Here is a 23124-nt window from a genome sequence, read left to right on the forward strand (position 1 = left end):
ACGACTGTTGCCTGGAATTATTGTAAAAGATTTGGAATCTATCGAGATATACAGACAGCGTCGTCTCAAGCAATAGACCTTATCACGGACCTGACCACACTACCAATTCTACTAAAGCTAGCCAAAGAGTATAGAATTTCCTGATGACCAAGGTCTGATTAAGGATAATATGGAAGTTGTTTTATAGAATGCATGTAATACAGTGACTCTTGGAGTGAGTCTCAGACATAGCCCATCAAGTAAACACTTAAAATCCGTAATCACTCGCCAAGAAAAGTAGAACTGTGCTAAGGCTTTGCTCTGCAACAGTTCAAGCATGTGCCCTATGATATCGCATTAGTAAAGAAACCACCCGGATACCACTTCAACAACTAACCCTTTATGCTTAGCATATTCGGCTATAATCGTCTTGCCAGGCGCCCAAGTCTTCGGGTTCATCAAGCAGGGAACAAGCTTTTCACAATTCTTCTTGTCGGCATATTTCAGCATATCCATATTCATCATACCCCATCCAAGAGCCTCCGCAACGGCGCAAGATTTGATCGCTTTAAGATCCTCGTCCTTGCAGTAGTTGTGGTTGGGCTTTGTGCATTTCGCCACAATCGCGTCTGCAAGCTTTTCGACTTTGGGTTTGTAGTTGGGCAAGGCTGGTTTCTGGGGACATTTTTTGATATTGTTGATGATTGGCTGTAGCTTTGGCTCGAGCCATTTCCAGTCTGCCTTGCTAGGCTTTATACCCTTGCTGCAGACCAGTTTGTCGAATACAGGGCCTAGTTGCTTGCTCGCTACTTCACCGATTGGGCCCATGTTATCCATGCAGAGCTTATCCTGTGCCAGCGCATTGGTGAATAAGAAGATCCAGAGGATAAAAAGAGAAGTAAAGGAGAATGTCCATCGCATGTTGATGACAGTTTATCGGATGCGTATAGATAAATGGTTGGGGAAATAAAGAAAGGTTAGGTGAGTAATATACGGATTATACTGAGAGTCACTGGTCACTGGTCAGTTTATATAAAGTTCTCGATCGAGCTCTATAGGCCTGACCAACACAACCAACTCCGTTGCTGGATATTGAAGTTCTCAATTCGGCTGAAGGAATATCTTCTGACTATTGATTTTAGTATTTCACTATCACTGCTTGGGGATACTATATAATATGATATAGGTAGTGATTGGTAGGGAGATCGATAGTTCGGTCTTGTTAGCCTACCCTAATCTATCAGTTCTGAAGAACATTTCCTCTTCGGGTATACGAGCTGAAGAAAAGGATCGGACCCTGGGCTAAAAGAAGGTTGTCTTGTTGGGCCAATCCGATCACTAGACGTATCACCTAAACCAGTTCACCGAGAATCATTACTATCTTTAGCCAAACCATGAGGTCCAGAATCTGAATAAAGATATCAATTATTCAGTAGATCATTCAATAGGTAAAACATTAAACTGTACTAGTCATTATGTTGATCCACATACATGGATGTCGTCCAGATGGTATGGGATCGCTACCTCTAAGAAATCTCCCCATTTTGAGGATTCGAGGGAATTTGTATGGAGATTGAACTTCGACACCTATAGATTGGAGTCGCTTACATCGGGGATTTACTGTAGTATACACTATCGCGGAAGCTTTTAGAGAAGCTGGCGGGGACTTCATATTTGACGCCTAGAATCGACACCTAAGCCGAAGTGGAATTAGTTTGATCCGTCACAGCCGGAAGAAAGACAATGACAGGGCCTGCCTTGCAAGAAGTCAGATTCTTCAGGAATGTCTCTATATAGAAACATCAGCAAGGTTTCGATTAATGTGATGGTTCAACTGGACGCTAAGCTTAACTGGATTCCGCTCACGTGGAAGCTTCACTGTGACCTGGTCAAACAATTGTAGTAGAAGACGTTAAAGGGCATGCTATCCGAGGAGAGACCTGATGTTTAGTACTTGAAAACGTGGCTCCGGGGATCCTCCCAAATGTGGATCACTTCACCCCCGAGAGCTTTGTTAATGAGGTCTGGTTTGCTAGTAAGTATTCTTCTCAGAACAATGTAAACGTCACTGCATTCATAGTACTATTAAGTGGGTTTACTGTCTGTATACGCCATGGCTTCCCATATGGCAATGCTACCAAGTGACCATGATATATCGAACACTAGAGTGGGAACCCACCAGACACCCTGCAGAGCTGTTGCCACCAGTTTTCTGGCCTGAGGCACCTAAGTGGGCGGAAGATGACCGCCCGATGCAGCCGTTCATTTGCATATGATAGAATGCAGGTTGACTAAGAGCTGGAATTTGAATCATATTTTCTAATTTTTGCTTGATGAGGAAAGTTGGGAATCTTCTCTTGTTCTCAGATCGCAATTAGTAGTACTTTGATTTGTCGCTAAGTAGGTAATAAGGATGATATGACAAAAAGTCTTGACTACGCGTAAATGCAGCATTTTAATCTGCACTGCCATAAATAACAGTGGAAAGACTCATGTTGATAACCTCAACGTAATAGGGAAGGATAGAAATGCTGTTTGATAGGTATGAAATGACGTCCGTATTGAGAACCATGTCTGAAAGAACAATATTCACAGGTCCGTCCCCCCTTGCTGAAAGCATACGTAGTCTGGTATTCCGTTAGTAAATCGATAGTACCTCAGGCTACCGCCGTTGTCCCCACTTCAGCCTCAGCCACAGCCACAGATTGTTCCTTTTAGTACTCCGTAAGAAGTACGGGTGGTTGCCTGCCGTCCATTCACCGCCACTACCAGCGACGTCGGAGGCCATTCGGTGGTCCTCGGCTCTAAGGTATTTCTGTTACTCCGAGTTACTTACTTTATCCTCTCCTGATGTTCTAAAGTGGGGAAATTATTACGGAGTACACTCGCCCCAAACAAATGGGCGCCTTCTGATACTCTCCACTTCATGAGCCAAAAAAGGAGGGAAGCTAACATTTGCTGGCTGAGGAAATGAAACAAGCTGTTCCATTCCTAATGCAGGGGTGTAACCCAGGATTGACCTCTTCGATTGCTTTGTGGTTTTTTCAAGGCATTATGGAATTCTTTTCCGGGGATATATATCTTTCCCACTGTTGTTTGAACTGCCGACACGATCTCCTGGCCTATGGCGTAGGGCGCCGTCAAGCCTTGGACAAGAGAAGCTTAGCGGGGGTCGACCGGCTTCGGAATTTGTGGCTCCCGTGGCTGATGACCGTATTTTTAGTTTACGCGCCCAGGAGTAAGGCTGAGGGGGCACGACCCAGTCAGTGCCAAGTGGATCCATTCGATCGGCGCTGCATAGCCTATGGATCTCTGGAGACACGTATGTCCCTAGACTCACTACGGTGTCCCGCTCATGAGAAGACGAATGGTTTCGCCCTGACGCTCTTCCAACGATAACAGTATCTTCTATCATCCATCTACTGTGTACTATGTAGCCGTCCTTCAATCTCCGATGCCTAAGGCAGGATTCTATTGAACGAGCATAACGCGCTCGGTGCTACGAGGAATGAGGACCTTGATCCACTCCAATCTTTGTTACGTTTCAAGCCACGCCCCTCTCCTCTGCCAAGAGCCCCGACAACTGGATCATGTCCATCGAACCCATACCGTGGTTGGATTCAACAAAACCATAGTCTGGTACCGGAGGAAGCTAAGCGCCAGCGTCTCCTCGTCTCGGTGGCTTGGCGGTGGCTGATGTGCATCTTCGCGCATCGAAGCACTCCTATCAGTGATCGCCTCCTATGCCGCACCCGCTGTTATGCTTTTGGTAACGTGGCAGTCTCTGCGTCTGATCACTGGATGTGATCTGTTCGATTGGTCCACCACCCATCGCATGGGTTGCCTCCCTTCTCGCCTAGGTCCGAAATCCGATCCTCATGAGATGAGATAGGTGGGGCAGAGAGCAACGTAGGCAGATGGAGGGGTAGCGATAAGCTGAAGAGTACGCCAGCTTGGTGGGGGTGTCGGGGTATATTAAGACGTATCGCACCCACTGCTGCTCAGACTATTCTTCTCATCATTCTCTGCAAAATATCCTGTTCCTCTCATCCATATCCATCTTCTCCCCTTTTATTTTCTTTACATACCGCATAAATCATTCACAATGCCTTTCGGCTGGGGTAAGTCATTCTTTTCCCCTTCAGACTTTTGTCAAATTCATCCGGGTTGTTCCTCGTGCGAGCTATCAAGGCTTCCCCTGTTTGTCGTAACACGGGCTTCCCATAATAGCGGGGTAGTTGCTTTCCACATGACTTTCGATGGCTAACAGGATTCTCTTTATAGGCGACGCTGAGAACGCTCACCAACAGGTGCAGGAGGGGCAGCACGAGGGTCACCTCTCTCACGATCTCATTGCCGGTGCCGCTGCTTTCACCGGTATGAAGGCTTGGGAAGACCACCAGCGCAAGGAAGGTATGTGAACACTGGCTGTCGTTGACTTTTCCCTCCCGCTCCATGTGACAGCGCCTGTTAACGCTTCTGGAACCACAATAGGCAAAGAAGTCTCTCACAGCACTGCCAAGCAGGTAATTGCTGGATTGGCCGCTGCTGGTGTCACGAGATTGGTTGAGACCAAGGGCTTGAATGCGATCGACGAGCATAAAGCTAAGAAGCAGGCCGAGGAGAACGCCCAGCGCTTGTACGAAGAGCACTACGAGCGCGGACAAAATGCTCCTCACTTTAACCCTAATGAGCACAAACCTCACCCGTCTTTCGAGCGCAATCGCTTTGACGAGCACCCACACCACGAGGGCCGCCCCCAGGGAGGCCAAGTTGACCGGTGGTAAATATTTCACAGACGGAGTGAACATAGATGTCGCAGGAGACGGTCCTCGTCAGTTCCAGGTGATGACATATGTAAATAGAAATGAATAAATAAACATTTGTGAAAGAAACCTGTCAAGTTTTCCATTCTGTAGGTTATTCTCTCAAGTGCATATAAAGGTCCCTTGGGCGATTGAAATGCAAACAAATAATCGCGCTTGGCAAATACCAACGCGCCTTGGTAGGTTTAGTCAAAGTACAAGAGTTATGTAGGATTCCGCAGAGTTCGGAAAGTCATTAGAATATCACTCTTTCTGTGGAGACGTAAGTGTGGGAGGATACATGTCAGGTACTCCAGGAACATTAGGGTCTGCTACAAAGGATCGGGTACTCCTCATGTACCTGGTGAATGACCGGTAGGCGATGCTGTAATCGATTCGATCAGGATGACAACATCCATCCATCGACAGGGGTCCTTGTCTGAGTAATCATGGTCGATTTCTCCGACAGGTGGAAAGTCACTGACTCAGCTGCCCAACTGCACTCGGGAGCCAGTAAGGGGAGCCGAATTGGTCCCCCACCAGAACCAACCACAAATGAAGTCTCTTAGACTGCTGCACGTGCATATCTCCAGCCTATCAGGGCGGCATCAAACCAATGATTTGTTGGCCCAGATCAACCTAGATGCCCTGGCCCAAAATGATCTCCCGACGGTGTTGGCAAAAGAGTTAGGTACTTCAATCACCAGGAAGATCTATCAGTCATGATTGTCCTTGGCGAGCACTGAATGGTTGAAAATTCTTTCATCTTTCCTTTTTTTTTTTTTCTTTTTTATTTTGAAACCACCCATCTGTTCCCTTTGGTGGTGGTTTTCCCACTCGTCTCTTTTTCACTGACAGCTCCATTGCTATACTTAAAATTGGTCTAAGACAGATCAATTTTCCTGAGTGCAACGTCTTCCCTTCCCTCAGGATGATATAAAGAGCGACCTGAGAGCTCTGGAACTCCCAACATAACGGCCATTCACGAACCCACACTCGTCTGAATTGAGACTTCCGACCATTTTCTCACCACTACTTGCCTCAACTATCATGCCCTCTTATCTCCCCTCTTCCGCAGAATGAAATTCGCCAAGTTGGTTACACTGCTGCAGACCAATTCACATGCATAACGGCTAACATTGGAGTCCACAGAGAGCTGGAACGGGAATTAGTTCCAGAATGGCGCGCCAAATATCTCGACTACAAGGTTTGATCCCACTGTGTGTGTTTGTTTCTCTTTTCTTTTTCGCTGGTTCCCCCAAGTTGACCTTCTCGTTCGGGTTGTAGGCGGGCAAAAAGAAACTTAAGGCCATTTCACGGGCGCTCCAGAAGACCAATCGAAGTCCCAGCCATTCGTCTCTCCGACACCTCAACCATGGCGATCCATCAACGGTAACCGCCAGTGGTCCCGACCCTCCCTCCTCTTTCCATCAACCGGACAGAAAGCATCCAGCCACCGACCCGACTTACAACCCGACATCGCCAGGCAGAAGTGGTTCTCGAACATCGCGCTCAACTCCCGGTCGGCGAAGCGAGCGCCAGCCCCTGCGAGTGCCTGGCTCCCGATTCTCAACGACGGTAGGAAACTATGGAAGTATCCTTGCGACACCACCGCTGCATGCTGGTTCTTCAGATGTGGCCTCGTTCGAATTACCGGACCCGGCGATCGACTTGAAGGTACAGGACTTTGATCCGAATAGCGAGATCACCCGCCAAGATGAACCCCGAAGCCCTTCGCCGGTTATGGCGCGCAATGGCAGTACCAGGACCGTGCCGGAAATTTCCCAGCTGAGCCCGTCCGCCAACACCGATAAGGACTCCAAGAGAAACACATTTTCTGGCTCAAACAGCAAGAGAGCCTCCCAGATCCTGAAGCGGGTATTCACATACACCGAGTCGCAGGAGAAACAGGATGATCAACCGTCGTCGGAATTCCAACGGCGGCAAGACGAGTTCTTCGCATTCTTGGACGATGAACTGGCCAAGATCGAGTCGTTCTATCAGATGAAGGAAGAGGAAGCTACTGAACGCTTAAAGGTGCTTAAGGAGCAACTTCATATTATGCGCGACCAACGGATCCAGGAAGTCTTGAGCAATAAGAAGGGTCGAACGCAGCACGGACACTCGCACAAGCCGACCGGTTTTGGGGGACTCAACGGTTCTCGGCTAAAGGAGGCCTTTGTGGGACGTCGAATCGGGAAGAATTCCAAGGCATTGGCCGAATTGGCCACCCCGGCAGCAAACCAAGGACAGGATGCAGAGGTTGTGAACCGCCGCAGGGACTTCTCGCGACGACCCGAAAACGCAGTAAATCATGAGGTGCCCTATCGTTCTGCCAAGCGGAAGCTTAAACATGCGCTACAGGAGTTCTACCGCGGCGTGGAGCTACTGAAAGCGTACGCGTATCTCAATAGAACTGCCTTTCGCAAGATCAATAAGAAGTATGACAAGGCCGTTAACTCCCGTCCGCCTCTGAGGTACATGTCGGATAAGGTCAACAAGGCGTGGTTTGTACAAAGTGAGGTCACCGAGAACTTGATGGCCGCGGCGGAGGATCTATACGCTCGCTATTTTGAACGCGGGAATCGCAAGATCGCCATCTCCAAATTACGCAAAACTCTGAGGAAATCGGGCGACTACTCTCCGAACACGTTCCGTGCGGGCCTTCTCCTCATGGCTGGTATACTGTTCGGCATCCAAGCTCTGATATACGCCAGTCAGCATTTTCATCACCCCGATCCCATTATACCGATCCACACCAGCTATTTACTCCAGGTTAGTTCAAATGCCTCCGTTATTCGCCATATTTGGCTGTATTGATCATGACGGGACTAAGTTGTACAGATATACGGCGGGTTCTTCCTTATAGTCTTTCACTTCCTACTATTTTGCTTGGATTGTATCATATGGACGAGGAGCAAAATCAACTATGTCTTCATTTTCGAATACGATACCAGAACTGCGTTAGACTGGCGTCAGTTAACTGAGGTACGGGCTACCCACATACTATTCTCGCTTTCTAGCTAACGCCTCAGCAGCTACCTTGCCTTTTCATGTTCCTGTTGGGTCTCTTCATGTGGCTTAACTTTTTATCGGTTAATGCCATGTATATTTATTGGCCAGTCGTGCTTATAGGGATAACGGTGATCGTCCTTTTTCTCCCTGCCCGCGTACTGTATCATCGCAGTCGAAAATGGTGGGCATATTCCAATGTGAGTGAACATGCAGCTGTATTCGGGAATGGCCATGCTGACAAGCAGCAGTGGCGTCTATTACTAGCAGGACTGTATCCTGTCGAGTTTCGGGATTTCTTTCTGGGCGACATGTACTGCTCGCAGACCTATGCTATGGGGGTAAGTGTAACATCATCCTCTGACACTTTGAAGCTAATGATGAATCTAGAATATCGAGCTATTTTTCTGTCTTTATGCCAAACACTGGACCGATCACGCACAGTGCAATTCTTCTCACTCCAGACTCTTGGGATTCTTCAGTTGCCTCCCGTCTATATGGAGAGCTTTGCAGTGTCTACGTCGATACGCTGACACACGGAACGTTTTCCCGCATCTGCTGAATTTCGGAAAGTACATCTTTGGAGTTCTCTATTACGCCACCCTGAGTATGTATCGCATCGACAGGGTGACCCGGTTCCAGGCACCATTCATCACGTTCGCGTTATTGAATGCTGTTTATTGCTGCGTTTGGGACCTTGCCATGGACTGGAGTTTAGGGAACCCATATGCGAAACACCCCCTTCTACGCGAGGTCCTGGCTTTCCACAGGGCCTGGGTCTATTATGCAGCCATGGTTATCGATGTCGTTGTGCGATTCAACTGGATATTCTACGCCATATTCGCTCACGACATCCAACATTCCGCCGTGCTCAGCTTTGTAGTCGCGTTCTCGGAGATCTCGCGAAGAGGTATATGGACGATATTTCGAGTGGAGAACGAACATTGCACGAATGTGCTGCTTTTCCGCGCGTCAAGAGACGTGCCATTACCCTACGAGGTGGCCTCGCCACATACAGAAACCGACCAACCAACCGAAGAAATGGTGGTCCAGGAACCACAGCAGCCCACTCCTCAACCTCCTGCGGCCGATATAGAACACGGAACTCCGCCCACACCGGGTACATCCCTCCGGGCACGCGGCTTATCTCGAGTGGGAACCATTCTGGCCTCCGCCCATGCACAAGACTTCCAGCGCAGAAAGCGACCGGAGGACCTGGGCGGTGCATCTGCATCTCATGGTAACGCAGACACCCCTGAGGACAGTAGCGACGACGACGACGATCCGACCGACACCAGACCCTATTCAGATAATATCACTGTCGAAGACTACGCCTCGTACGGAGACAACGATCGATTTTTACACTAACGAATATTTCATCTTATTTGATAGCATTTGCGGGAGCATATTTGATTTACCAGCCAAAAAGTTGCATATTTCTTATTCATGTACATAATTATGATGGCATATAGAAATACATAGTCTAATAGGATAGATTGACGGTTGACTATAATGTTCACTTCTCAGTGTAATTCTACAAGGGGAGGAACCCCCATCACCATGGCAATCGAGCATCTCTATCATGATCTACATAGCTCCTGTACCTCAAACTCAACCGTCCGCCCTACAACCCCAGACGACAATCCTTTCAAAACCTTGAATACATTGATCACCACACAATTATAACCCCACAGCCCAAGACCTCTTTCCTAATCCATCAAGCCACTTACCAAAAACCCAATAGGTATGCCCCAAGCATACTCCAGTCCAAACCACCCACCATCTCCTGCTCATGGCTATCTATAAAACCCCCGAAAAGAACAATCCACGTAATCCCCAACCCCTGCATACGGAGTAAGAAACCCCCACAGAAAACCCAAAACCCTCCGAGAATGCAACCGTCGATCTCAAGCCCATCCCTACGAGGCCAAATATGTGGGTAATATAATGATTCATGGGCAGTCATTCACTGTCGATCTCTATGATCATCACTTGGATAGGTTATTTGCTTCGGCAAGGGCCGAGAGTTTGTGTTAGCTGTCTTGGTTGTTGGGGTATGTACGTAAACTTTCTCTTCCTGGTTTGGTTTCACTTAGTAATGGGTGGTTTCGGGGTTTGACTTGGGGATTTATTTGTTATGTGGCTGCATTGTTTTAGACTGATGGTATATTGTAGTTGAATTGGATATGGTTAGGGCTCATCCATAGTATTTGTTTGGGGAAGGGATGTTTTATACCCAGAATTTGGGGATTTGTGAGAGCAATATAAAATAAAGAGCACTTTTTGCGCTAGAAACTGTTTTTGCTACGTTCGGCTACATACTATACAAGTTTGATACTTCGCTTGTTGACGTTGGCTATCCTGGAAGTGGATATGGTACTCACTATATATAAATAACTCCGGCAAACCCTAACAATCATACATACAAACCCACCACTATAGACCAATCCATACAACTAGAACCCATTGTAACACAGCAAGAACTTTTCACGCGAGGTTGAATCTACATTCGAATCTAGTACATTTATGCTGACAACTGCACACGCACAAACATCTGCATCGAGTCTGCAACCGAAAAATAGAATAGAAGATACAACTTGGCACAACATCAAGCTTTCATCCACGCCCCAGACTTTGTCAACACCAACCAATCCCATTCCCCATCCAACCCAGGTGTCACGGCGCAAAAGCCCCCTATTCAAATATAGTCAGTGTTATATGGTCCCCAATAACTAGTAACATCCAGAGTACGTGTCTAAACTGTCCAAATTAGCTGTCACTGCCTCGCCAAACCCTATCCACGCTCGGGTCCTCTCTAATTGGTCAGGCCGTGTACAAAGTACAGCAGGACCGCGATCGGCATGGGGCTGAGAAGATGTTGAGGAATCGGGCCACATCGTTTACGTTGGCTACGGGGCTGAATTTACCAAAAAAGGCCAGATATCAGCCTGATGGGGCCGTGATCAGCGTGTGGGCCGGAACAAGGCTGGAAAATAAGCCTTGAGATAGCCTGTGTATATGGGGCTAGACTTATCTGGGTAATTGAGATGCACGACGAATCAACGCGGGCCATGACTTGCGTAAAGTTGGTGTTTGTTCCTGCGCTGTAGGTTGAGTCGGAGATGGATTATAAAGTGGGTGCGTGGTGCCCCGCGGTCACTTCTGAGGAAGTGTTCTTTCTCGGGTATTGTAACTTTACGCCTTATAGACGTGACCATGATGGATTTTTGGAGAAGGGAAGCGGAAGTAGGAGGAGGAGAAGGAGGAGGAGGAGGAGGTGAAATGTGTGAGTTGGTGGGTGAGGAAATGGCTACTCTGGTTGGCAATGGAGTTTGTATACCTACACTTTACACACTAACTACGATGGAAAGTCCATATTAACAATAAGAACAGGTTCTTGTGGGTTTCGCCGGCCAAGCCCTCCTATCCTTATGTCTGTCAGCATGGGTGTTCTTCCTAACAAAGCACGGTAACATGGACATCACATATCCCAAAGGGTCCATGAAGCGCGAGATCGAGCGCAAGCGTCTAGACTTCGTTTCAAATATCCTCATGATCGGATCAGACATTCAATCCACACTCGGTATATCCTACATGATCACCACCTTCTCCCTGTCCTCAATCATGGATCTATACCACCTGCACCTCGTCTTCGACATCGTCAGCTTCGTCGGCGTGTCCAACACAGCCGCCCTCGTCTGTTGGCGATTCGTCCGTGCAAAGATCGACGCCTCCGCTACAAATCCCCACTCCAAAAACACCGGCGGGCGTATATCTTACTGGAACGGTCGCTACCGCGCCACCTTCTTCTTCGTCATCTTATACTTAGCCCTTCTCATCCTCCTCTGCGTCCGCCTCAACGAATGGGCCCCCGACACCGAACCCGGCCGCTGCTACTTCTCTAGCCTCGTGACCAGCCCACATGCCTCCCACCCTGGCGCCGACCAGATCTATGTCTCTATCACCGGCAGCTGGCTTATAGTCGTCATCCTCTCCAGCGTGTTCGTCGGCGTCCGCGGGAGACGTTTCATTCTGATCCTCGCCTCGCTTCACTTCCCCCTGCACCTTTACATGGCGATTGCCCTGCGGCAGGCAAACCAGGGCAAGTTCGAGGGCGAGGTAAAGCACGAGAACGAGTGGGACTTTGGACAGACGACGGCGGTGGTTCTTCTTGGTATCGCCGTGGTCGAACTCATAGCGAAGGGGAGAGATTACTATCGGTTCGAGAGGTATGTGACGAAGCATGGAGTTCTGCCCAGTGAACATGCAAATGGTCAAGGGCCTAGCAAAGATGTCGAGGCTGTTGGGAATGGGAACACTTATCCTCTTGATGCGTTGTCGGTTAAAGATGAACAGACCCCTGAAGCGAGGCACTTGTTGTCGAAGAGACATGCTACATCTCCGCCATGAGAGGCTGGATATGGGGAATTGTGTTGGGGGTGTAATTGAAGTCAGAACGGGGTCTGGCTCTATGATCATGATGAATGCATTTTGAGGTTTATGTATATACCTGGGCGTTATGTTTGTAATGGGCTATGGCCTGATATATAGATCCCTATAATTTGCTTTCTATGACAATTGTGTTCTTCCAAGCTTTTGGTAAATAATTTGTGGTCTAGAGAGATTGAATTAAATCTTGCTTTGGCCCTTTACAATGGTGACTTTAACACGGTCTGAACACTCGCAGGTCGCAGTCCGGTTAGATAGGCAAAATTGCAGGGGCATCGCGATGGGTGCAAGACTGAGGGAGAAGAGGACACGGCGAGGTTGAGTTGTTTACATCTTTCTTGGTCTTTCTTTCGTTCTTTCTTGTATATGTCGGTGTTGGTGTTCTTTACATGGGTCGTCAATCTTACACTACTCATGCCTTTAGGAGGCCAAGCTTTCAGATGATATTGTCAATTGCCAATAATTCAGAGCTCCAGAGCACAACTTAATATACTGTATATCACATATAACAGCGGACAGAAAGAGAACTAGAACGCTAGAGTAGGGCCAAGTCAAGTGCAAAAAGACCTAGCGTGATTAATAAAATAGACATATAAAAACAAGCCCAATTTCGCGGCTGGATACCATTAATTCACTTCATCAGACAAGCTGCAACTGCGACACAATTTGTCTTCCCTGCCAACTTCATTCTTGAGCAACCGACTTTGATACAGGTTTAATTGTTCTGCTGGTTGTTTAAGATTCGGAGGATGGCCAGGAACAGGTTCAGAATATCCAAGTAGAGCGAGATGCTCGCGGCAATCTCCTCCTCAACATGGTAGTGTCTCATGATTAGCTGCGTGTCAACAAGGATATAGCCCGAGAAGATCAACGCCGCCAATCCGCTGTAGATAAGCTCAACGGTAGAGCTGTTGGGGAGGAACGCAGCGACGAAGCCGAACAGGATCAAGAACCAGAGCGCACCAAACAGGTATGGCATCCAGTTCGTGAAATCGTACTTCGTCTGGCATGCGAAGAGCGTGAGCGCGACGAACATGCCGAGCGTCAGGATAAGGGCTTGCACTACGATGCGCGCGTCATAGAAGGATGTCACGACACTGATGGAGTAGGCCTCGAGAACCGTGAAAGCAGTCAGGAAAAGAAGGTTGGCCGGGTAGCTCTTGCGCTTCCAGTATGTTACGAGCATAAAACCCAAGGCACCGAAGACTGAGACGATCATCAGCCAGAAGTTGGACTGAATCCATAGGCGGTAGCTGTCGCTGAAGAAGGAGATCGAGCTCATGATGGTGGTCAACAGGAGCTGTGCAGTTCTGTGTGTTTGAAGCTCATGTTAGTCTTGCGATCATGCGCTTGTTTATCGAGTGAGGGATGGTTGGGATAGGGCTGGGACGTACAGGATGGCATAGACCTTCCGGACAAATTGCATCCGGATAGGTAGCGTTCCTTCTGCGACCATTCCACCGAACTAGGTTGTGTTAGCATCATTTCATAGCTGTGGCTGGTCGTCGGGAGGAATAGCGGATACGTACTTTGAAGTCATCGGGAACATTGTCGTCCTCACTGCGAGGCGCTTGTGAGTATTCGGCCGTTGCCTGATAAGATGGCGGGGGCTGAGTGTATCCGCGCTCCTCAAACGAGTCCCGCTGAGGAGCTGGCTCATATCTAGTATTAGCAGCCATGGTGCTAATAGATGCGTTGGCAGTTGACTATTCTAGGAAAAGTGCAGCATGCACGTCGATGGCGAAGAAGTATTACAATGAGATTGAGAGATGTGAGATGAGCAATCAATGGCGGCCTACGGGAGCTTCTAGAACGTGACGTCGGAGGGAGTCACATGATGCATGGCCACTGCCTCAGGCGGAGACATACATCGGCTTGTATCTTTCTTCCACCAATATTTGGATTTCGCCCTAAAACAATATATTAGACAAACCCTCATTCTTACACGTATTTACAAGAACGACTCTCCGCACAGAACAGATCCCCTGTCGCAGACCATAGTGTCGTTCATAAAGTCCAGTCTACTCCTCTCAAGCGATGTACATGTAGAGGGTGATGTAAAATAGTAACACTGGAAAATCATACTAAATCTTTATATATATAGTATAGACATAGAAGCAAAAAAGGATTAGAAGAGAAAGAAAGGCGTGTAGTGAAAGAATGTCACATATCCTAAATGAGGCCGAAATACTAATGATCAACCAAAACATATCCCCAACGCCCGTCAATGGTATAGTATTGATTGAAGAGTGGACCAAAGTAAACCTGTTTCTCTAAACCAACGGAGGCGCAAATGAGAAAAAAAAAAAAAAAAAAAAAAAAAAAAAAAAGGAAGAGGTAAAGAAAGGAAAGAGAAAAGGGAGATAGGAAACCAATGAGTGTATGGGAAGAGTAAAGAATTGGTAACAACAGAACTGAAGAGTTACCTGTCTAGCAGAAGAAAGATGCCCCGCGGCATCGATAGGGTGATATCTCAATCTAATCGTTTCTAATGTGAGGCGATGAAGAGCGAGTTAGTGATGAGACAAACAATCATGACCACGACTCCGTATATTGCGAGTGCCAGACTCAGCTTCCGTAGGACGGCCTTTCGCCAATGGCGAGTCCCACGACGAAGGATGCCACTCTCGGTAAGCGATTGCGCCTGATTGTCCAGGTCATCGTTATCATCACCATCATCGGAAAATATGCCTTCAGCCGCTTCGTCATCTTCTTTCATTAGTCGTTGGTGGGCAGGTGAGTCGGGCGAGGAGATCTTATAATAAAACAATCCCGGGAGAATGAAACTAATGCTGGTACTGCCGGTGCTACCGACGTACGCAAGCACCGCTTCAAGAGAAGAGACGGTCATAGCAACAACGTAACTTAGCACTAAGATTGTCGTGGTAATGACTGAAAAGCGAAGATCACTCATGGGCTCGGGTGTTCGGTTCCCTCGTGGACCTAGCAGAGGATGGCGGTGAGGCGAATTGTCGTTGCTGTTTGAAGCCTTAGGTTTCCACTTCAAAACTGCGTCAACCGAGGCGCGGCACGGGTGACATTGAAGGGGATACGAGAACATGACCAGTATAACGATGGCAGCGCGTCCAATTGTTGCCCAGAGCCCAGGGGGGTACATGCCCACGATGTTGCCTCCAACCGTGTCTCCAAACGAAAGATATCCAGTAATAGCGACAAGAATGTAAGTTGCAGCAGAACTTCCAATACTGGCAAATACAACCCCAGTCGTTCTGAAGTGACTGTTGTTTGCGATCTCGTTCAATATCGAAAACATCTGTCCGGCAATTAGAAGCATGATCTCAAACGGATGGAAAACAGGACAGGCCTATACATTCTGATGGCATGTGAATGCGAAGACAATCACAGGAAGACTGCTAAGCATCGGAACGGGACCGGCCCAGTGAATCACACGAACTGGGCCACGATCCGTCATTGTATCACCAATTACGAAGTGATAAAGAACCAAAACCACCAAATAGGCCATGGAAACCAAAGCAGCAATGCTGGTGTACTTGAGGGAATCTAACCGGCGAAGGTAAGAGAGTGGGATAACAACCAACCTGATATCTGTGGTCAGCACGAGTTGAGTTTCCAGCACAAAACAACATACATAAAAGCTGTTACCCAGAAATGCCGGTCCACCAAGAAGTCATAGTCCGGGGTGCCACCAACAAAGCCTTGCACAACCCCCGGCATCAGGTCTCCTATGATGATTAGGTAGCTGACTCCAACTCCGAAACACTTAATCGCAATGGCCGCATCGAAGATCACGGCGGCATTAGGGTAGGTAAGTTGGGATAAGGCGAAGAATGACGCCGTTCCCCGGTCCAAATACTGCGCACATCGTGACTGAAGGTAGAGACCGAATCCCGCCGTCGTTCCAGACCATAATATCACGATGACACCCAAAACGATTCCCATATGAGATATAGCCAGAGGCATAGCAAGAACACCGGCACCGATAACTAACATATTACACCGGTATTAGAAAATAGAGATTCGAACTGACCGCCTATCTGTCTACTCACTCGTATTAACCAGGTTGATCACACAGCTGATCCAGCTGGCTTGACCGTGAAACCCCGGGTCCCGTTTTCCTCTTATTCCACGCCTACAGGATGGGCAATTACCCCTGTTAGCAACACGCGACCATTTAAAAAGCGATATCAATGCTTGAAAGGTATATTAAAGATACCTTCGCGATGCGTTTCGAAGTCCCTCGGCGGGACCAATCCCGACAGTAGCCTCATCATCCAACATTTTGTGGGGGGTATGTAGGGCGATCGAGTCAATAGATAAGAAGGTGGCCACACGACGTCGGAAAAAAAGCTGTTATCAACCAACTCAAGTTGCGACCGGTGTGACCAACATAATAGCCACTCGTACCAGCGACGCAACCAGGCGAAGGTGGATGAGGTAAAGAGAATGGAAAAGCAAACGAGCGAGAAGGAGGACAAAAGGGAAAGGGGAAAAAAACAAGGGTAATACCAGAAGATAAGGAAGATGACAGGATTGAGGATGTTGCCAGCCACGGGCGGAGTTGCGACAAGGCGATAAATCGACGGGCACTAGACCCTTTCCGATCACTGGGCGGATTTTCTCCGCATTTGATGACCTGGTTTGATCCAACTCCAAGTCACGGGAGAGGGGATCTTTTTACCCGTTACGTTCTCTGCTCTTGATCTAATAATATCTACTGTACCATGTTCTGTAAGGGAGAGAGCCATGGAAAAAGAGGTTCTTAATTACTAAATAAGAGTCATGTCTCAGATGTTCCCCTTCACAGTTTCGGGGTTCCCCATCCTTTCTGCGATAACAACCCAAAGACTTCGTCTTCTAGTACATTCATGTCCGACACTGTGTTACCGGCCCTAGTCCCAGGGCCTGGATCATTAATCGCACTCACAGAGCGCACAGTCTTGGACACCTCCAGCACGGTTCCTCCACAAACCGGAAACTGTGGTCCTTGACCTGTTCTATCACCGATAATTTCACTGACCTGGTCCTGTTGAATGAGAGCTAGCATGACTTGAGCTACCTCCTCGGGAGTGACCCATTCATCATTCGCAGTATCAACGATCTTTAGCTTCTCCGGATGGTCGGTCCACAAGGGGGTCTTGATCACGCCAGGGGCAACGGCTGTCACGCGAATTCCGAACTTGCTGTCAAGCTTACCCAACGACCGCACAAGGCCGTTGATAGCGTGTTTAGTAGCGACATAAATTGGAGCTGCCAAGGCTGGGTTCTGGCCCGCAATGCTGGAGATATGAACAATATGCTTAGGACGTCCGCTCGTCCGACGACGAACGAAATGGGCTAAAGCAAGTTGCGTGGTGCGAATCGGATGTGTTAAGTTGATATCTAGCAGGGCGTATCGATTGCCATGTTGCGGGTCCCGACTTTCCGGAGTACCAGGAGGGCGCCAGAAATTGCTCCAATGCTACACGACCTATTGCGTGAGCACCATGGTTTGAAGCATCGAATGGCGGTGTGCCGCCGCAACTTGCAGATTGATTGACATTTGAATGAGCAAACGTACCGGTTCGTAGACCCCAGCCCCCGGGCATACTACATCGATTTCCCCGAACTCCTTCTCGGCGACCTCGAACATCAACTCAAGCTGTTTCCAGTCGGTCACGTCGGTCCTCTGAAAGACGGCCCGTGGGGCACTGGATGGTATTGAGTATTTTTCCACGAGTCCCTGCGCCTCCGGACGAAGCGCTAGATCAGCAATGAGTACATTGCATCCGTTCTCCAACAGTAGCTTGGCAAAGGCAAAGTTAATCCCTACATTGGTGATTTTAGTAAACTCCCTATGACACCGAATGTAGAGGAAGCACTAGCTATCCTGCACATACCCGAGCCCGCCCCTGTTACGATAGCAGATCTTCCTTCGACGGAGAATGACATGTTGAAGGAAAGACGAGTTAATAGTCTTTCGGAGAGGAATGTAAATGTCCACGGGGCCGAAGTTGGATTCTACGGTGACTTTATACGGCCCACAGACATCCCCAGGACCTTCGGGGTTCATTGCTACGTCGACGGTGGCTGTAGTTCCCCTCTTGGGAAACGTGGAGTGAATTCGCGGGGCTGCATTGACCCGAGGGTCGTAGGTGGACCGACTCGGAAAGAAAACCGAAGTTTGTCATACTGAATGGTCCGTTATGCAATTATGGGAAGCTGTAGTTCGGTTCGTACTATAAATGTACGTAGTATGTAGCTCAATCACTAGCCTTGGATCGATAGGTGCGTCCCTTGATGTGTATATATACGAGATGCACTTATGCCGGATTTTCCAGGATTATCGTAGCTTTCCCGTTTAGGATAAATCCCGGGGTTTTAATCAGGGTCCAGAGACCTCGTTTCATGAGTATTTCGTATCACGGGACCACCGCTGACCTATAGTCATGTGACCCCGCAATTGTTCGATATCGACGCTGGGAAATAACTCTTGAAATTCAGAAACGGACCCGACACATATTTGTTTGACTTGAACGGAATAGAATCTGCCGGGCTAGCCAAGGCTACACCGTCAATTCTAGCCTCCAATTCAATCAGGGAGGTTGCCAAAGCAGGGTCCAGAAACAGCTGCATCTCGTGTCAAGATGGGCTCTATAGTGTCGCTGAAGCTTTTCACGAAGCCTGGGCTCATTACTGGCTGTCTGAGTGTCGATTTGACAATAGGGGGTTACCAGACGTTAAAGTGACGAGTCGTGCTGACTCGTGCGCCGCCTCTGTGTATGATAGTTATATGGAAGTCTGTGGTGCCGCTTCAAGTTCAGGATGGATTACCTTAAAGCCCACCTCGAAGAGCGCGCTAAGTTCCATATTAATGAGGAATCCAAAAGCGTGCGCAAACCTTTTCGGATAGATCTGATTTCAAAGCTCACCACGGGGCATCTACCCCGTCTAATATATCACGAAGGGGTTCTTCGCTGCAGCCCTGAATCACTGTTCCAGTCTGACAGTTCCCTGATCTTCTGATCAAGTGGACTTCACCCCAGCCCTTGGAAGCGCATCATCGAAGTCGATACAGCGATTGATCGGTTTCTCGTTCACTTTGGTTTGCTGGGAAAGCTTAGATGATACCTCGTTGCACACTTGTGATTCATCAACTTAACCATATCCCAGACCTGTAGGAGGTGGTCAGTATAAATCTAATAACTACCCTATATTGAGTAGGTCATATTGTGATCGATTGTCTGACCATCAACAGGGATGTTCGGATGCTATCAGAACCGCGGAAGTCCGTTCAGCCTAGTACATTAGCGCTGGTTTTAGACGCTTGTAACGATATGTAAGATAGGTCTGATGTCTTAATCTAATTTAAGGGTCCGTTATTATTTATGAGCAAATACTATTGTCTAAGCAATATCACGCCGTTTTCTGTATGGCGAATACATTAGTAGTCATTGCTGCCTTACCTATGGGCTAGGCAATTAATGTGTTCCTTCCCTAGTACTACCAATGGGCAAGTTCCGATCGGTGGACCCAAGATAAGAGTCAGATTTAGCGTGTTGTAAGGGATTGTTGAGGGGACCAGTTCAAAAGTACGAATCGGGAAAGGGATCTAGTCTTCGACACATTCCCACATCGTTGCCCTAACCGGACATCTTCATCGATATCTAACTTTCTCACCCATAATATCACAATAGCCCAATGTCTCATGAAATTGACAACACGCGGTCGAAGCGCATGCTTCTTTTGCTTTACCTGACGGCCTTTCTCTTTTTTCTAGGAGAAAATATCCAACAAGCCCCACGAACCCAGATCTATGAGACCATTATCTGCCACCGTATGCTGCCATGGAATTCGAAGGACACGCCAGCAAGGGAAGGGTGCAAAAGCAAGGCTGTCCAAGAGGAACTAGCCTTCCTCAAGGGCACTGAGAGATTATTAGGGGCACTACCGAGTACATCTTAATAACCTTCAACGTGCTATATTCCGTGTCTATGCTAACTGATTAAATGTAACGTTTGGATAGCCGTTCTTGTTATTCCGTGGAGTATTTTCGCTGAACGATATGGCCGCTGCCTTTCCTTGAAATTGGCGTTAGCTGGAGTCCTGTGTGAAGAGGCATGGAGCTGTCTCATCTGCTGGTTCTCAGACTTGGTTCCGATCCGTCTCATCCTACTGGCCCCCTTATTTGAAATCATCGGCGGTGGTCCTGCAATCATCACTACTATTGTACATTTATTGGCCGCAGAGGTGACCACGCCTGAAACGCGGACATCAACCTTTTTTGTTATCCGCGCCATGGCAATTGCAGCGGCCATCCTGGCCCAACTCGTGAGCTCGTTCCTCATGACCCGTAATGCGTGGGTGCCGTGGCTTCTAGGATTGCTCTGCATTCTTCTCGCAATGTTTGCCGTCCCATATGCGCCGAACCCCGCCATTGAGAATTCTCTAAATGAGAACACCATGTTGGATCCGGGACAACATAATGCGCGTAGTATGGGTACCTTGAACCAAGAGGAATCCCTTAGCAGCAAACATGCTACTGTTCGATCTCGTCTCGCTTTGGTGGCAAAGCAACTCCAGGAAGGGACAAAGGTTGTCTACGGAAACTTTTCGCTCATCGTATTATTAGCGATGTCATTTTTGGGTGAGCTCTGCGAAGATTCGCTTGCTATGGTCCTGTTGCTTTACATCTCGAAACGGTATAGCTGGGAATTCGCCCAGGTATGTGTTGAGTCCGTTCTCAATCGAAGAATAGGAGTTAAGCGGCTGACATCATGAGCAGGCCAACTATCTGTGGGCTCTAGGAGAGGCTGTCCAGTTTGTGTTCCTGATTATCCTTCTTCCGCGTATCAGTACTATGCTCTTAGCTCGTTTCAGGATGAATGCATACGCGGCGGATTTTACGATATCCATTGCTAGCACGACTATGCTTAGTTTCGGGAGTTTGCTTCTCGGAATTGGCGTTTCTATACCTGTTGCCATCATAGGTATCCCTACCTTCCCCTCTATATCCCGGGGCTATCACTAAGCTATACCTTTCTAGGAGTCATCCTGATGTCGACGGGGGGAGGGCTTCAATCAGCACTGCGGTCTCTTGTGACAATGGTCATTTCTCCAGATGATATCAGTGTTGTCTACTCTATCTTTACTATTCTCCATGTCTTGAGCACTTCTTTGGTAGGCCCTATATATTCAGGTGCCTTCACTTTGGGATTGAAGTTCGGGACGGAGTACACTGGGCTTCCGTTTATAGTGGCTTCCACTTTAGCTGGCCTATCCTTACCACTGTTCTTGTTTGTCCGGCCCCACCTTCACTATGTACCAGTACAGGAGGCTAGCAATTGAGAGTTCGCCTTGTGCATGAAACTGGGAGTAAAGATATCGAATGAGGACATTTCTCTTTCCAGGAATTCGTAGAAAACCAAAAACAGCCCCACTGACTAAAGCTATCCAGTACAGTATCAGGTCACTGAAATGAAGGGAGTCTGCCAGTTATCTTCTCCTCCGTTCAGCATCAACCCGGATTCCCTCCTTAGCCCGTCCCCTCCAGCTTCCCTCCCAGCGAGATAACGCTAGTTGGCCTTCGGCCATCTCATCATGAGTCTAGCGTGTCCGAGCCAGATCTAATGCCTAATCTGTCTAGCTGTCAGGATGAATAATGAAACTAGTTCTTTCTCTCTTCTATTATACTCTAGCTATGCTGTTTGTAGCCATTTTCTATATAGATCTCATATTCTCTATTATACCAGTCTATGTTTATTTTGAAATGAATTAAAAATATATATAGACATATACATATAGGTATAGAACTAAATTGAAGATTATTATTTAAGATAATCTATCAGACCCCAAATGATTGTCTTAGAATTATTATAGAGAGTCTGCCATTCCCTACTTAAAGTCAGTAAACACAATCGGTTGAGATATTTTAAGCAACAACGGTAACAGGTTACAGGATAATCTCGATACTACCCTGGGTGCTTATTTGCCTTGGTTATTGCTGTTATCAATGGCTAAAATTCTCTCACCCCAACACTGCATGACCCTCACACCCCACTGTGCCAAAGCAGCCATCTCCGCATGGTCACAATGGCTGATCTCCTCCAGACGTCGCCTCCAAAAGAGCCATCTCGAAGTGCTAAAACCGGTATCCGGCACAACTTGTGCTTCTCTAGCAAGCTCACCAAGAGTCGAGGACTCAAATCCGTGACCCAAGAGACAAAGGTTTTCGATCTTGTAACCACATAGCTCAAACCAGGCAACCGCTGCTGGTAGCAGATCAGCAATGGGCACCAAGCCATCATCTTGTTGGTCGTCGGTCACAGCCAACGGCCTGCGCGTCTCAAACGTATCCCTGAAAATGGAAAGAGCACAAACACACAATTCGGAGCCACACACGCCCCAGGCGCTGAGGCGGGCTATGAATGCGCTAAGGTTATGCCGCTGCTTCGCCGGTAGCTCGTCGGCTGCGTTCCACGCAGTTTGAAACTCCTGCACAAGGAAGGGTAAATCGATCCAAATCTTTCCGTGGGAGGTTGACGCCTCCTCTTCGACCCCCGAAGTTTTATTCCTGCGACGCAAAACGCCCATTTCTTTAGCATGCAAGATTTGGCCTGCTAGGCGGTCTTGGGCGGGGTGTTTGGCATCTGTGATTTTGGCACCTTGGATGATCATGTACCATAGTTCTTGCATGTCATATTCGTAGAAGACTATTGGGAGGTCGGATATGGTGTAACGACTGGAGATATTATGTATGAATAGTCGCGATTGGTGCCAGTATTTGTTGTCATTGTCATAGCCATAAGTCTCCCGGTCAAAATCAATAGCAGCTTTATGATGAAGGGCGAATCTTTGTCGACTGCGTATCTGGTCTTCTAAAGAGAGCATAGTGTCAAACGATTGAAGGGTTATAGGATCT

The 23124-nt window shown here is 47.9% G+C and overlaps 9 protein-coding genes across 9 annotated transcripts; 4 read left to right on the top strand and 5 right to left on the bottom strand.

Annotated features, from left to right (window-relative positions):
* Positions 1 to 65: 65 nt before the first annotated feature.
* Positions 66 to 900, bottom strand: AO090020000542 (uncharacterized protein; the record flags this gene model as incomplete). The annotated part of the gene is made up of 2 exons (XM_023237950.1): positions 66 to 117; positions 377 to 900. 2 exons carry the CDS (start codon positions 898 to 900, stop codon positions 66 to 68), a joined length of 576 nt encoding a protein of 191 aa, XP_023092885.1.
* A 3184-nt stretch (positions 901 to 4084) lies between these two features.
* AO090020000540 (DUF3759 domain-containing protein) lies at positions 4085 to 4766 on the top strand (the record flags this gene model as incomplete). Its single annotated transcript, XM_001824788.3, has 3 exons — positions 4085 to 4100; positions 4264 to 4392; positions 4474 to 4766. The coding sequence occupies 3 exons, from the start codon at positions 4085 to 4087 to the stop codon at positions 4764 to 4766; spliced, it is 438 nt and encodes a 145-aa protein (XP_001824840.1).
* A 1097-nt stretch (positions 4767 to 5863) lies between these two features.
* AO090020000539 (SPX and EXS domain-containing protein) lies at positions 5864 to 9164 on the top strand (the record flags this gene model as incomplete). The annotated part of the gene is made up of 7 exons (XM_001824787.3): positions 5864 to 5877; positions 5937 to 5991; positions 6072 to 7559; positions 7629 to 7772; positions 7823 to 7996; positions 8048 to 8137; positions 8187 to 9164. The coding sequence occupies 7 exons, from the start codon at positions 5864 to 5866 to the stop codon at positions 9162 to 9164; spliced, it is 2943 nt and encodes a 980-aa protein (XP_001824839.1).
* Positions 9165 to 11270: 2106 nt separating this feature from the next.
* Positions 11271 to 12206, top strand: AO090020000538 (uncharacterized protein; the record flags this gene model as incomplete). The annotated part of the gene is made up of 1 exon (XM_001824786.3): positions 11271 to 12206. One exon carries the CDS (start codon positions 11271 to 11273, stop codon positions 12204 to 12206), a length of 936 nt encoding a protein of 311 aa, XP_001824838.3.
* Positions 12207 to 12960: 754 nt separating this feature from the next.
* Positions 12961 to 13924, bottom strand: AO090020000537 (Bax inhibitor-1 family protein; the record flags this gene model as incomplete). Its single annotated transcript, XM_001824785.3, has 3 exons — positions 12961 to 13555; positions 13640 to 13710; positions 13775 to 13924. The coding sequence occupies 3 exons, from the start codon at positions 13922 to 13924 to the stop codon at positions 12961 to 12963; spliced, it is 816 nt and encodes a 271-aa protein (XP_001824837.1).
* Positions 13925 to 14733: 809 nt separating this feature from the next.
* AO090020000536 (putative amino acid transporter) lies at positions 14734 to 15540 on the bottom strand (the record flags this gene model as incomplete). The annotated part of the gene is made up of 1 exon (XM_001824784.3): positions 14734 to 15540. One exon carries the CDS (start codon positions 15538 to 15540, stop codon positions 14734 to 14736), a length of 807 nt encoding a protein of 268 aa, XP_001824836.3.
* Positions 15541 to 15767: 227 nt separating this feature from the next.
* AO090020000535 (putative short chain dehydrogenase/reductase family oxidoreductase) lies at positions 15768 to 18155 on the bottom strand (the record flags this gene model as incomplete). The annotated part of the gene is made up of 4 exons (XM_023237951.1): positions 15768 to 15812; positions 17245 to 17685; positions 17785 to 18032; positions 18104 to 18155. 4 exons carry the CDS (start codon positions 18153 to 18155, stop codon positions 15768 to 15770), a joined length of 786 nt encoding a protein of 261 aa, XP_023092884.1.
* A 1749-nt stretch (positions 18156 to 19904) lies between these two features.
* AO090020000533 (uncharacterized protein) lies at positions 19905 to 21234 on the top strand (the record flags this gene model as incomplete). The annotated part of the gene is made up of 3 exons (XM_023237953.1): positions 19905 to 20157; positions 20230 to 20927; positions 20989 to 21234. 3 exons carry the CDS (start codon positions 19905 to 19907, stop codon positions 21232 to 21234), a joined length of 1197 nt encoding a protein of 398 aa, XP_023092883.1.
* An 813-nt stretch (positions 21235 to 22047) lies between these two features.
* Positions 22048 to 23093, bottom strand: AO090020000532 (DUF3632 domain-containing protein; the record flags this gene model as incomplete). Its single annotated transcript, XM_023237954.1, has 2 exons — positions 22048 to 22097; positions 22235 to 23093. The coding sequence occupies 2 exons, from the start codon at positions 23091 to 23093 to the stop codon at positions 22048 to 22050; spliced, it is 909 nt and encodes a 302-aa protein (XP_023092882.1).
* Positions 23094 to 23124: the final 31 nt, after the last annotated feature.

The sequence above is a fragment of the Aspergillus oryzae genome, chromosome 6 (genome assembly GCF_000184455.2).
Source record: "Aspergillus oryzae RIB40 DNA, chromosome 6".
Lineage (NCBI taxonomy): Eukaryota > Fungi > Ascomycota > Eurotiomycetes > Eurotiales > Aspergillaceae > Aspergillus > Aspergillus oryzae.